Raw genomic sequence first — 14,190 nt, forward strand, 5'->3', positions numbered from 1 at the left:
CAAAACCATTCAAGGTGGTGCTCCAACATGGCCACAGACCAATGACTGAAACAAGTAAAAGAAATGAAAGAAATCCAGTTCCCAAGATGCATTACTTGTTTTGTTGTTTTGTTTTGTTTTGTTTTTTTTTAACCAAAGGCATTCTTTTTAAGCCAGTCATTTACATTGAGTGATTAGTTTAGTGTGTCTCAAAGTTATTTTAGTGTATTTATTTTTTTTTACATGTCTTTTACGCAGTTGCTGTGAAAGAGTATGGGCCAGAGACGCAGTAAATGTGCACCAGATCATTTGCAGAATTCTTCATCAGATAGTGACCTTGATACTGACACAGGTGCTTCAAGCAGTTCTCGGAAACAATCGAAATCCTCTCTTCCTTCCCCAACCGATAAAAAGATGTCTTTCTTCCGGAAGCAAAGTGATGAGGCAAAGCGGCGGTTTGAATATCAGATGCATTTAGTGAGTATTTCTGACACATTGTTATTTTTACTTCTTTCACCTTTGACCTTGTAATCAGTGATGTTCGTTTAACTAATAGAATTAAAAGGTTTTGGTTTTCGTGCCTGTCTTCACTTATGGTCACGAACGTTGAGTAATGTCTGAAAGAGTATGATCATGAAGACAAGTGGCTGAATTAGGGTTCTTCCAAAGGATCTCTAGAGCAAAATTAGGGGTTTTCAAACTTTTTGACTTGCGGACCCCTTTATATTTCAGGCTTTACCTTAGGGAACCCCTTATAAACGCTTATGAAATTTATACATAAATATTTGCTTAAAATAACATATATTTTTGCATTTATTTATTTAACAGTATTTAACAAATAGGTTTATTGTCAATTAAAAGATTTCGATTAAAAAACATATATAAAATCAAATTGCCCATAAAAAGTATTTGCTGTCTACAGACCTCTTGTCTTGTCCTTGCGGACCACAGTTTGAAAACCCCTGCTCTAGAGCATGCTGCTATTGCTCCACATTGAAAAGTCATAGCTCCAATACGATGGACATGTGATTATAGTGCCATGGGTACGAATTGTATGACAGATTCTTCAAGGTGAGCCAACCAGCAACAGACATAAGGGTAGACCAAGAATGAGGTGTTGGGATACTAACCAGAGTCTCAGTTGGTCATCCTTTGGAAGCCAGCCAGAAGGTCTAATGACAGTTGCTTCTGACAGGACCCTATAGAGGAGATGCCTAAGGAATCTACTTCCATGACACCTTCAAGAATAGTGGGTAGGGAAGATGTATGGATTATTTGAATTTCATGTTGTTGTTTGAATTGTTAGTGTTGGAGAAAATATTTTGAGTATTTCTTTTGGTTCTTTATGATCTGAATCCAAATTCCACTGAGGTCAATTTTGCCTATCATCCATTTGGCACTGATAAAATAAAGTACCAGTGAAATACTAGGGTTGAAGATATTGACTAACCCCACCCCTCAAAATTCCTGGCCTTGTGCCTAAATCAGAAACAAAGTTGGTGGGCTGACAAAATTGTACAAGATACTTTGCGTTGTTTGCTTTGGCTCTTTATATTGTGAGTTCAAATTCAGTTGCAGTCAACTGTGATCATTATTCTGTTGGGATTAATGAAATAAAGTGCCAGTCAAGTACTGGGGTTGATTGTATTTGCTACCCCTCACCCTTCAATATTGCTGATCTTGCGCTTAAATAAGAAACTACCATGGTTATTATTTTGAAACTGAGGACTCTAAGATGCTGTGTAAGTTAGTAATAACACACCAGCCCATGCAGTGTCACAGAACTTTTGTCAGTGAATTGCGAGGGTCACAACAAACATATTGGCAATAACTAACTATTGATTTGTCATCACTTTTGGGGCACAGTATAAGCAGGTAATGTGTACCAAAGTAACCAGGAATGGCAAGTAATTGAATGAGGGCTAATGGACTGCTGAAGATTTCAGAACCATACCAGAATGGTATCCCATCAAGGACACAGATGGAAAGAACATAGGAGTGGTGTTAGAGGCTTAGCTGAGGGTTTCTGTCCAGAAAAACTTGAAAAGCACATTTAAGGGTTTCTGCCCAAAAGAACTTGTAAAGTAGAGAGAGAGAGAGCAGGTGTCAGAGGGTTTTGTTTCAAAAGCACCACAACTAACGCTTCTGGTTGCAGCTTCAAAGATGGCCAAAAGACTTGTTTTGACATCAAAACCAGAATTTCAGTGACTGGGTGTCCTCTCTCCTGGCCACAACCAGTAATGCTACATCTTATTGAGACCAGGAGGAGATTATGCAAAGTAAACTATTATAGCTTGGTAAACTACCTGGGACATTGCAAAGGGTAGAAAAAGGAAGAGGATTTTCCCATCTAAGAAGAAAAGCCAACTCTATGAGAAAGCATGCAAAACAGGCAAAGAAATGTTGACCCTGCCACCCCCGACCTGCAAATTAACAAAACCCTTTGCTCTGATAGACTCTCAATGAAAGAATTTGTTTAACCAATTGACACCTCTCTCTTGATTAGCTTTATTCATATTCTGACAGGTATATAAAATTAACAGAAACAAAAAAAATTATGGAACTTGTCTATAGAGAGATGAATTTGTTGAGAATTGAGTGAAGCAGTGATGGAATTTGAACTACTGTACTTTAAATTACTAAACCATCACAGCTGAGTTGATCTACTATGATTTTTATTGTAAGAAAGGAACACAAGCTGGTGGAATCATCCAAAGGGAAGCTGACAGAACCATTAGTGTGTTGGGCACAATGCCTGATAGCATTTCTTCCAACTCTTTATGTCCTGAGTTCAAATTCTGTTGAGGCCAACTTTGCCTTTTATTCTTTCAAGGTCACTAAAATAAGTAGTAGTTGAACACTAGAGTTGATTGTCCCCTTCTCCCAACTTTCAGGCCTTGTACCTATATTAGAAACAATTGTAAGAAAAGAAGATTGTTCCTCAATATTATTTTTTTTTTTTACACTGGCATAAACAAGTCCTGAAATTTCTACATTAGATTGACACAGTACTAAAATATCTTGTATTTATTTTATTGGCCATGGGTGCAGAAAAGCAAAATTTGATTCCAAAAGGACTTGAACTCAGTACATAGGAGTAAGGGACTAAATTCTGTAAAGTGTTTAGTCTGATACTACACCCACTGTAATACTTGGTCAAGTTAAATATCAAAATGTATGTATATGTATTTAAATTTTTATAGGTGTTTGTAACCTGCAAATCTCTTCTTTTCATAGGCAGAAGATAATCCAGAACCTATCTTTGATATTTCCAACAGTCAAATTAGTGAGGTAAAGGAAGATTTTCTTGTTATTGTCATTGCTTGAAAATGCCATTCCCTTCTTCTTGTGTCATTGCTGATGTTAACTAACTTAGAATCAATCTGTATTTTGTGACCTTGAGCATATTTTCTTGTCAACAACTCATTGTTTAACTTGAATACTTAATACTTTGTGGTGTTTTTTTTTTCTACTACCACATGTGTGTGATTTACTATCAACAAATAAATTGTTATGTTTATAAAAAAAAAGATATTGCCTTCTGATATTTCTTACATCCTTGTAAACACTTATATCCGAAACCTTCTTACATACACACTATCCTAGCCAATGTGGTATTGTCTTTCTATTTTCTGACCTGTGACGATACACGTCTAACTGTAGAAACCAGGCCAAAGCAGACATTGGAATGAGGTGTAGTCCTCTGGTTCACCAGCTACCATTGAACTGTCCAACCCATGCTAGCATGGAAAACAGATGTTAAATGATGATGATAGTGATGATGATGACTCATTAGAATAGGTGCAGCACCAAACATTGAAACTCTATTGTCTTTGATACAATCTGTACTATGACAAGCTACCAGTTATGTCGAAACACATTGAATTCCATGAAATACTTTGCCTGCTAAAATAACCACTGTTCTGCTCCAGTAAATAACTGACAGCATGAAAGAAAAATGTTCAAACTATCACACACAGATCTCTAATATGATAAATCACTGCATGTAGCTGTACAAAATAAGATCTGCTGCCAGAAGAAAGCAATTTATCTGATCAGTTAACTTTGTTCTCTAGATATACTTGATATGAATCATTTTTCATCAATTTTTTTTTTTGGGGACTTCATGATGTACCTTAGACCAAACAAAAACTATTGATAGTTTTTATATAGTAAACTTTATAAAAAAAAAAAAAACTATTTTAAAATTTAAAATTTAGCAAAAATGTTCAAAACTATCGCTTATCTTTACTTTGTTAATTATAGACACAGGTATGATTGTGTGGTTAAGAAGCTTGCTTTCCAACCACATGGTTCTGGGTTCAGTCCTACTGCATGGCAGCTTGGGCAAGTGTCTTCTATTATAGCTTTGTGAGTGGATTTGATAGAAGGAAACTGGAAGAAGTCTGCTGTGTGTGTGTGTATATATATATATATATATATATATATATATATGATAATACTAATAACATGAGGCTTTTGCCCAATGTCTGTTGTCCATGCTGGCGTGGGTTGGATGGTTTGACTGGGCTGGCACACTGGAAAGCTGCGCCAGACTCCAGTTTGATTTGACATGGTTTTCTACGGTTGGATGCCCTTCCTAATGCCAACCACTGCGAGAGTGTAATGGGTGTGTTTACGTGCCAATTTGCGTGACATCAGTATCTGCCACGACTGCGATTTTGCTTGGCTTCATGAGTCTTCTTCTCAAGCACGACATAATGCCAAATTGTCTATTGCCTCCGTGAGGCTCAACAAGGGAATGTTGGGCCTCACAGAAGCAATAACCCCCCAGCATGGACGCAGTCTAATGACTGAAACAAGTAAAAGATAAAAGATACTTGTGTGTAAAAAATTTTTGAATATTACATTTTTCAAGACATTCAAGTACAGATTTTTCTAAATCCTTAAATGATGTTTTTAAAAATCTAAATTATATCTATATACCCCTTGTGGCACACTAATGCACCATGAGGCACCAACTGAAAACCACTGATGATTTGAAGTGGGTCTAAACGATAACATTAACCACATGATGGCACCACCGTTCGAGCATGATTGTTACCAGCGTCGCCTTCCTGGCACTTGTGTCGCAGCTTCGCCTTCTTGGCACTTGTGCCGCAGCTTTGCCTTCCTGGCACTTGTGCCACAGCTTCGCCTTCCTGGCACTTGTGCCGGTGGCACATGGAAAGTCATTCGAGCGAGGTCATTGCCAGTGCCGCTGGACTGGCTCCTGTGCAGGTGGCACATAAAATACACCATTTTGAGCGTGGCCGTTGCCAGTACCGCCTGACTGGCCTTCGTGCCGGTGGCACGTAAAAGCACCCACTACACTCTCAGAGTGGTTGGCGTTAGGAAGGGCATCCAGCTGTAGAAACTCTGCCAAATCAGATTGGAACCTGGTGTAGCCATCTGGTTCGCCAGTCCTCAGTCAAATCGTCCAACCCATGCTAGCATGGAAAGCAAACGTTAAACAATAATGACTAATGTAAAAATGTGTAAGGCAATGTTCTAACATTTCTTAAGGCATACAGAAGTGTCAGATGTTGGGGAAATGGTAACAAGTGAACTGACGAATATAGTAAACACCTTATTATCTGGCACCACTGAGATGGTGGTGATGATGATGATGATGATGATGGTAACTTCATTGCTGACAATCATCCAGTTATTAATGTCACTTTGAGTTTACAGACAAAATATTTGTGCTGTTGTTGTTTTTGTTGCAGTGGCTTAGGCTGTTTATAATGACATTTCATGTTACAGTTGGTTGCTATGGTGACTACTAATATTAGCAGGAATTCAGTAGCAAAAAAAAAAAAAAAAAGAAAAAATCAATGTGAACAGAAATAAACATTATCTGAATCGGAACAAGATGCTGATGATGGGTGATATTAATAAGGACAGTGATGATGATGATGATGATGATGATGATGGTGGTGGTGGTGATGGTAACTATGGCTTTGAGGATAATGGTGATGAGTATAGTTATGATGATGATGAAGATTATGTGCAAATATGTTGCTAGTGACAATAGGGATAACAGTAATGATGATAGGAAAAATGTGACAGCAACAATGGTTACCCCTCCTCCTCTTCTTCCTCTCCTCTTCTTTCTCCTTCCTTCTCTTTTTCATCCCTCCACCTCTTCGTCCTCCTCTTCCTCTTCCCCGCTTCTTTCTCCTTACTTCTCTTCTTCATCCCCTTCTCCTCCTCTTCTTCATCTCCTCTTTTTCTTTGTCCCTCCTCTTCTTCATCCCCTCTTTTTTGTTCCCTCCTATTCTTCTTTGTCCCCTTCTCCTCTTCTTCATCGTTTCCTCCTCTTCGTCTTCATACCCTCTTCTTCTTCATCTCCTCTTCTTCTTTGTCCCCTCCTCCTTGTCTTCGTCCCCTGTTTTTCACCCCCCCTCCCCTCTTCCTCCTCTTCTTTCTTCCCTTCCCCCTTTTCTTCCTCCTCCTCCTCACCATCCGACTTTGCCTTTCATCCTTTCAGGGTCGATAAATTAAATACCAGTTTCATACTGGGGTTGATCTAATCGACTGGCCCCCTCCCCAAGAATTTCAGGCCTACTGCCTAGTGTAAAAAAAAAGAAAAAAATAGCAATGATAATAATTATAATAATAATAATAATAATAATAATAATAATAAAACATCATTCTGACTCTTACAACGTCTATTTCCAGATCCCTTCCAATGTGTTCTCTCTCTGTAAAGTCCTGAACAAAGAGGTAAGACATGATTTGATCAGCTTAAGGAAATATTGAGTAAAGTTGTTACTGTATTTGCTGTTGCTGTTCAGCTCAGACCAGCCTTGCTTTCAGCTGACCTATGACTAGGCCTTCAGCATTCAGCTTACTCTGTCAAACGTAATACTTATTTATTCCTGTTCTTTTTAATTAATTATATGATAATGAAATTACTCTGTATTGTGCTCGGGTGCACTACAATTCATCATTATCTTGCTTTGAGTGTCAGTTATAGATTAAATGAAAAGAAAAAAAACTTTATTGTATTGATGTATTTTCCAAGTTCTATTTAGATTTTTTAATTTTGTTTTTACTTTCTAAAAGAATATTTTTTTATCACTTCAGATTTTGTTGCTTCATGATAATTGGTTAACTTCTCTAAAAGCTGGTGATTGTGGAATGAGTGATTTGGTAAAAATTCGGGTAAGTCATGCTTTCGTATCTTTTGTATATAATGTGTACGTGGAGAGATAGAGAGAGAGAGAGTGTGTGTGTGTATGTGTACTCTAGCTCTTGGCCTAGAGTTTCTGTGAATCCTACTGAATTTCTATACCTTCAATTTTTCAGTTTTAATAACTTGCAATTCTTGAGATGTACTATTCATAATCCATATGAGTTAATTTTTAGTGTACAATACTTGGGATATAGTTTGTAGCTTAAGAAAACCATATTGTACTACTACTAAAAATAATATTAAAAGATATACAGTGTTGCCTTCCTGGCACTTGTGCCGGTGGCACGTGAAAAGACATTCGAGTGAGGTCGTTGCCAGTGCCGCCGGACTGACTCCTGTGCAGGTGGCACATAAAATACACCATTTTGAGCGTGGCCGTTACCAGTACTGCCTGACTGGCCTTCGTGCCGGTGGCACATGAAAGCACCCACTACACTCTTGGAGTGGTTGGCATTAGGAAGGGCATCCAGCTGTAGAAACTCTGCCAAATCAGATTGGAGCCTGGCGTAGCCATCTGGTTCACCAGTCCTCAGTCAAATCGTCCAACCCATGCTAGCATGGAAAGCGGACGTTGAACGATGAACGATGATAACCGTGTATCTCCTTTACTCCATGACACCTATTATGACCCTGTATTCATACTCTAACTTCTCATCACCTGGCACAAAGCGACCTCCCTCAATACAATTCTGAGCCCAATTGAGCGGGTCTTGTCTTGTGAGTTACTTGGTGACCTCACTGGTGCTAGTGCCACCAGCACAATGAAGTAGGGTTCAAGGAAACAAAACAAAAATAAAACACACACACACACACACACATTGCATCTATTTAATATCCAATGTGGGTACTTTGAAAATACCCACCAGAGTCACAACCATGTCCTACATACTTATAGGCTGCCCTTTGGTATAACATAACACCCATTTAGCTATCCTGCCAAGGATACAGTGAAGTCACGGGACTGCAGTACTGCAGATTGTGAAGAGGAAGTGGAAGAGATAAACTGATTCATTCTTATATCAATGCTGAACAGAGGGATCCTAGGAGCTCAATGCTCACAATCACCAAGCTCTATCGAGAGAGTAACTGCAGTGCTTATATAGCGGTGGCATCCACGGTTGTGTAATCAGCTAATGAAGGAGTCATTTGGACTCAAGCTCCCTATTCAAATAATGAAATTAGATGAATCGTGACAGAGAGTCATGGGAGTCTGTGCAAGCAGCTTGACTGGATAGATATCCAACACACTTCTACTACACTTACCACTACTCAGCCTTATATGATGTGGGGTAGCCATGTATCTCTTCTATAGCAAGACACCTCTGTGTGTCCCTCTATTATATTTTAGTCTCTCAAACCTGGCATTCAGCCTCCTCCTCATTTCTAATACTCCCCCTCACTTAGTCATAGGCTCTTTTTCGTTTTCTATTCTTTTATTGTTTTGCAACTTAGTGACTTCACTTGTGCTGGTGGCATGAAAACAGAGCACCCAGTACACATTGTAGGGTGGTTGACATTAGGAAGAGTATCCAACTGTAGAAAACATGCCAAAGCTTTCATATTTCTGTATTGCCCACAAGGGGCTAAACATAGAGGGGACAAAGAGATTAAGTTGATTACATCAACCCCAGTGCATAACTGGTACTTAATTTATCGACCCCGAAAGGATGAAAGGCAAAGTCGACCTCGGCGGAATTTGAACTCAGACCGTAAAGACAGGCAAAATACCGCTAAGCATTTCGCTTGGCGTGCTAACATTTCTGCCAGCTCGCCACTTTCATTGAAGCTTGATATGGCCCTGTAGCACATCAGATCTTATCAAACTGTTCAACCCATGCCAACAGGGAAAGCAGACATCAAATGATGATGATGATTCTCTCCTGCCATCATCCATAACACCATGTAGTGATGCTTGCTCTCATGTGGTCTTTCACTCAACACTTTACTTCTGTCAACATCCTGACACACAAATAGAGAGATCTATTTCCTTGATGCTCATTCACTCATAACTAATTCTCTAACATTCCACAGTAACTACCCTGCATTCTGAAGGGAAAAATTGTACATCCCTTTCTTTCGCTAACATGACAAGCTCTCAGAAAGTATGTACAACTCGGCAAATTATGTATTTAGCCAAGCATGTGTAAGTGAAGAGCTACATCTCCTATGTTTAAATTGTTGTTGTTTAGTCCCGAGTCAGTCCTGACCAAGTGGATCTATAGTCAAAAATATTCCAACAATAACCATCTATTTTATACATTTATACATATATATCCTGCGAAATCGTGATGGCACCTGTGCCCAGCATCGCCTTCCTGGCACTTATGCCGGTGGCACGTGTAAAGACATTCGAGCGAGATCGTTGCCAGTGCCGCTGGACTGGCTCCTGTGCAGGTGGCACGTAAAAAATACACCATTCTGAGCATGGCCGTTGCCAATACCGCCTGACTGGCCTTCATGCCGGTGGCATGTAAAAGCACCCACTACACTCTCGGAGTGGTTGGCATTAGGAAGGGCATCCAGCTGTGGGAACTCTGCCAAATCAGATTGGAGCCTGGTGTAGCCATCTGGTTCACCAGTCCTCAGTCAAATTGTCCAACCCATGCTAGCATGGAAAGCGGACGTTAAACGATGATGATGATGATGATCCTTCACTACAACGTTCCCTATTTTCTTCCTTTTTTGAAAAACAAGATAGCCGGATATAATTTGAGGGAATTTCTTTGCTATTTCAAACAGATTGAATGACCATGTAAAGGTTCTATCATTGATTTGAATGTATGTATATCTAATTGTTTATCTTCTTCACCATTTACTCCCAGGTACTTGATGCACACAATAATTCTATCAAACATCTACCAGAAAATATTGACCAGGTTCGCAGCTTACAGGTAAATAGAAATGTTACTGTTGTCTTTTTAGGAATTCGAATGATTACATTATAATATTCTTTATGTTGCTGTTAAGCCCCAAGTGAACTGTGACAGAACAGACCTATAATCAAAAAGTATTCCAGCCGTGGCCATCCCATCCTTTTAGAGATATCTAATACTTCTTTATCTAATGTGTTCATTAGATGGCAGGATGTAATTAAAAAGAGATTTGGCTGGTATTTCTAGCTTCTTGAGCAGCTGCATTTATCATAATAGTGTTATTGTAATACAGGTTGGTTTACAAAATTGGCATTGTGCCATTTGAGAAATTTGTGTCATGCACACAAACTAAATCACGTAGAAGCTTTACTCAAATAGTTTGGTATTCAAATGTAAGAGAGTATATTCAGCATTGTTCTAAAATAATTTTGGTATTAGTCCAAATGCATACAGGTGACAGTTTCAGTTGAATTGGACTTCAACAGCTCCAGTGCAATGAGGAACATGCATGCCATTTCTCATTCACATTATTTATGCTTTAGTTGATATCCAGGTTAAACCATCTGGTGGTATGGATTTAGCAAGTAGTTTTTACTGAAAACTATGTTACTCACCATAATCATCACAGGGATCAGGTTGAGCTTGCTTGGGTTCTCATGATTCTGATCCTCCACCCATCTCTTGTCTTCCATGATATATGGCAGTTTTTCTCAGTGACATCCTGTATCATCTGTAAACGAATTGACATACGTTTTTGCAAGGGGGTCATTGCATATATGACTATTTCGAAGTGTCCATTGGAAGTTCTTGACTTAGTAACTCCTCCTTATGTGTCCAGCACTGCTCAGCAAAGTCAGCTCTGTTTTTTCTAATGATGTTTGCTACTTTAAGAAGTTTATTGTATCTTCCCTTGGTGATGTTTTCTTTCCTAGGTACATTATAAATGGCACCATAGCTTGGCTCCCGGACCGATGGCATGTGAAAAGCACCATTCGAGTGTGATCGTTGCCAGCATTGCCTTACCGGCACATGTGCCGGTGGCACGTGAAAAACAACATTTGAGCATGGTCATTGCCAGTGCTGCTGAACTGGCTCCCTTGCAGGTAGCACGTAAAAAAACACCTTTTGAGTGTGGTTGTTGCCAGAACTGCCTGACTGGCCCTCATGCCGGTGACATATAAAAGCATCCACTACACTCTCAGAGTGGTTGGTGTTAGGAAGGGCATCCAGCTGTAGAAACTTTGCCAGATCAGATTGAGCCTGGTGCAGCCTCTGGCTCACCAGTCTTCAATCAAACCGTCCAACCCATGCTAGTATGGAAAGCAGACGTTAAACGATGATGATGTAGTGTACATATGTAGGTGCCACCCCAACATAGTTTCGAAGCTTTTGGTTAGTGTTCAGATGAAAGAGCTAGAGATAAAGTGCAAAAGATTTTGGCTAGCCTATGGAACCCTCTGAGAAACAGTAGATACAGTAGTGATGTTCTACAAAACCACTTGAGCTAAAATGCACTCATCTGATGGGGCCACAGAATTTTCTAATAATATACTTATGGATGTTTTACAAAAAGACACCCTTGCACTTTTCTTTTTATTCTCTTAACTGTCCTCTGCAACTCAGTAGAATACAACAAAGAATATGGCTTTACCCTCACAAAATCAAGAAGCTCCAGATATCCAGCCTTCACAATAACAGATGCAGAATAAACATGCTGATGAATTAGTCTTAATGTGAGATACAAATGCTGAGGCTACTACCATACTTCACAGTCTGCAAGGTGTTGCAGTTGGCATTGGTTTGTGTGTTAGTGCTAGAAAAATGGCATTTATTTGGTACAACCTGGAAATTACGGTTGCCTCATTATCTGGAAACTTGATAAAATCAGCAATTTTTTTCATGTACTTAGTAGCTTAATTACAAAGGCAGAAATTAAGTTACTTATACATATTGGCTTCAAAATTTGGCAAGCTCAGTGGAGGGGTTAAGTCAATTACATTGACCCCCAATGTTCAACTGGTACTTATTTTATCAACCCTGAAAGGTTGGAAAGACAAAGTCAACCTCAACAGAATTTGAAATCAGATCATAAATACTGACAAAATGCCACTGAGCATTTTTCCCAGCATGCTATAGATTCTGCCAGCTCATCACCTGAAGCTACATATACATAAAGCTAAAGTAGCATTATATAGAAATCTAACTTGAAAGAAAATCTGCAAAAGAACTTCTGCTGTACAATGGTTGACTCTATTGCTTTGAGGCAGACCTGAACACACACCATAGAGCATTGAATTTTATTTATTTATTTGGTCTTGCTCTGAAATAATCTACTAAATCATATTTCTTTCTCATTCTCTTCTAGGTCTTAAATTTAGAAGGCAACAAGTTGAAGAAAATCCCAGAGTCCATTGGAAATTTAAAGTTTTTACAGTCTTTAAATCTCAAAGGTAATTTTTCTTGTTGGTCGTTATTAATTTTTTTTGTTTTTGTTTTGTAATTATTAATATTTTCTTTGATTTATGTTGTTCATATACAGTAACTTGCACCAATGTACCTTATGCATATGTAAATACTATGCACAAAACTCCAACTAATGAACACCTACCTCAGAAACAGCTGTAAAGAGTTTAACATAATATTACTTATTAAGAGTTTTAGAGAATACTATGTTGTGTGTTTGTAGATGTGTACTCAAACATGGGTGTATGTATTTTTATGAATGTGTGTATTGTGTGATCTGATGAATATGCCTCTGAATATACTTACATGTGTGTGTGTTGTTGCATGAAACACTCTTTGTTTCATATGTTTATATAGATATCACTGCTATATATATGGATTTATTATTAAAACACAAATATACTATAGGTGCAGGAGTGGCTGTGTGGTAAGTAGCTTGCTTACCAACCACATAGTTCCGGGTTCAGTTCCACTGTGTGGCACCTTGGGCAGGTGTCTCCTACTATAGCCTCAGGCCGACCAAAGCCTTGTAAGTAGATTTAGTAGGCAGAAACTGAAAGAAGCCCGTCGTATATATGTATGTATGTTTGTGTGTGTGTGTGTGTGTGTCCAACATTGCTTGACAAACGATGCTGGTGTGTTTATGTCCCCGTAACTTAGCGGTTCGGCAAAAGAGACTGATAGAATAAGTACTAGGCTTACAAATAATAAGTCCTGGGGTTGATTTGCTCGACTAAAGGCGGTGCTCCAGCATGGCCACAGTCAAATGACTGAAACAAGTAAAAGTAAAAAAAAAGTAAAACAAATTCGTAAATGTAATTTTAACAGAATATTTCCATACACATTCTTTTTTATGTGATACATTTTTTTTTTAAGATGGCAGGGTGTGATTTGTGAGAAATTTAATTAGTGTCTCTAGCATTGCTAAGTCTTTAGGCTCGTTGCTAAGTTAGTTGTTAGCATCTGTATTGATTATATTCTATGTTGTATTGATGATGATGGTGATGTATGTTCTGCTGGCTAGGTCAGTGGTTCTAACAAATGCATGTTTTCTTATGTATTGCAGGAAATAAATTAAAAGAAATCCCCACCAGTCTCAGCAATTTATCGTCCCTCCGAACTCTTGACCTCTCCAACAACCAATTAACTAATCTGCCAACTGAATTGTGGAAATTGCGTGCTTTAGAGAACTTGCTTGTGGATGCTGCAAATATGGTTCATCCACCTGCAGGTGAGACATCAACTACATCCTTTTAGGGTCAATGAAATAAGAACCGGCCTAATGTTGAGATTGATTTCATTTACTGATTGTTTCCAGAAAATACATTACCTTATGCATCGTTAGAAAATAATCACCATTATCATTATCATCATTGTCATTGTTATCATCAGCACCACCACCAGCTTCTTTTCTTCTTCTTCTTCTCATTGTTATTGAGTGAGAGAGCAGTGCATACCATCAAAGTGAAACTGGGGTAAAATATACGAAGCCCAGTATATCCATCATGACTACCCGTCTGATAAGGGTGCACTAGGCACATGCATCACAACCATATGTACGCGACATGGCGATCTCATATCAAGATTAACAGCGCATGACCTTGCAGATGGGGCCCAGTTAGAATTATCTTCAGATTGAGTAGCCCATCCCTTTCAAAAGGTCCCTGAATAAGG

General features: G+C 38.8%; 1 protein-coding gene across 7 annotated transcripts in view; it reads left to right on the top strand.

Annotated features, from left to right (window-relative positions):
- LOC106871984 (E3 ubiquitin-protein ligase LRSAM1) overlaps positions 1 to 14,190 on the top strand; it is an 82,572-nt gene that overhangs the window by 44,294 nt on the left and 24,088 nt on the right. For all 7 annotated transcript variants that reach the window (XM_014918780.2, XM_014918802.2, XM_014918788.2 and 4 more), the window contains 7 exons: positions 238 to 456; positions 3,217 to 3,270; positions 6,664 to 6,708; positions 7,072 to 7,149; positions 10,003 to 10,071; positions 12,419 to 12,503; positions 13,583 to 13,747. In XM_014918780.2, coding sequence (XP_014774266.1) covers positions 253 to 456; positions 3,217 to 3,270; positions 6,664 to 6,708; positions 7,072 to 7,149; positions 10,003 to 10,071; positions 12,419 to 12,503; positions 13,583 to 13,747 — 700 coding nt within the window. In that variant the 5' untranslated portion in view covers positions 238 to 252. The remainder of the gene's footprint in view (positions 1 to 237; positions 457 to 3,216; positions 3,271 to 6,663; positions 6,709 to 7,071; positions 7,150 to 10,002; positions 10,072 to 12,418; positions 12,504 to 13,582; positions 13,748 to 14,190) is intronic.

Source organism: Octopus bimaculoides, chromosome 8, assembly GCF_001194135.2.
Source record: "Octopus bimaculoides isolate UCB-OBI-ISO-001 chromosome 8, ASM119413v2, whole genome shotgun sequence".
In the NCBI taxonomy this organism is placed as follows: domain Eukaryota; kingdom Metazoa; phylum Mollusca; class Cephalopoda; order Octopoda; family Octopodidae; genus Octopus; species Octopus bimaculoides.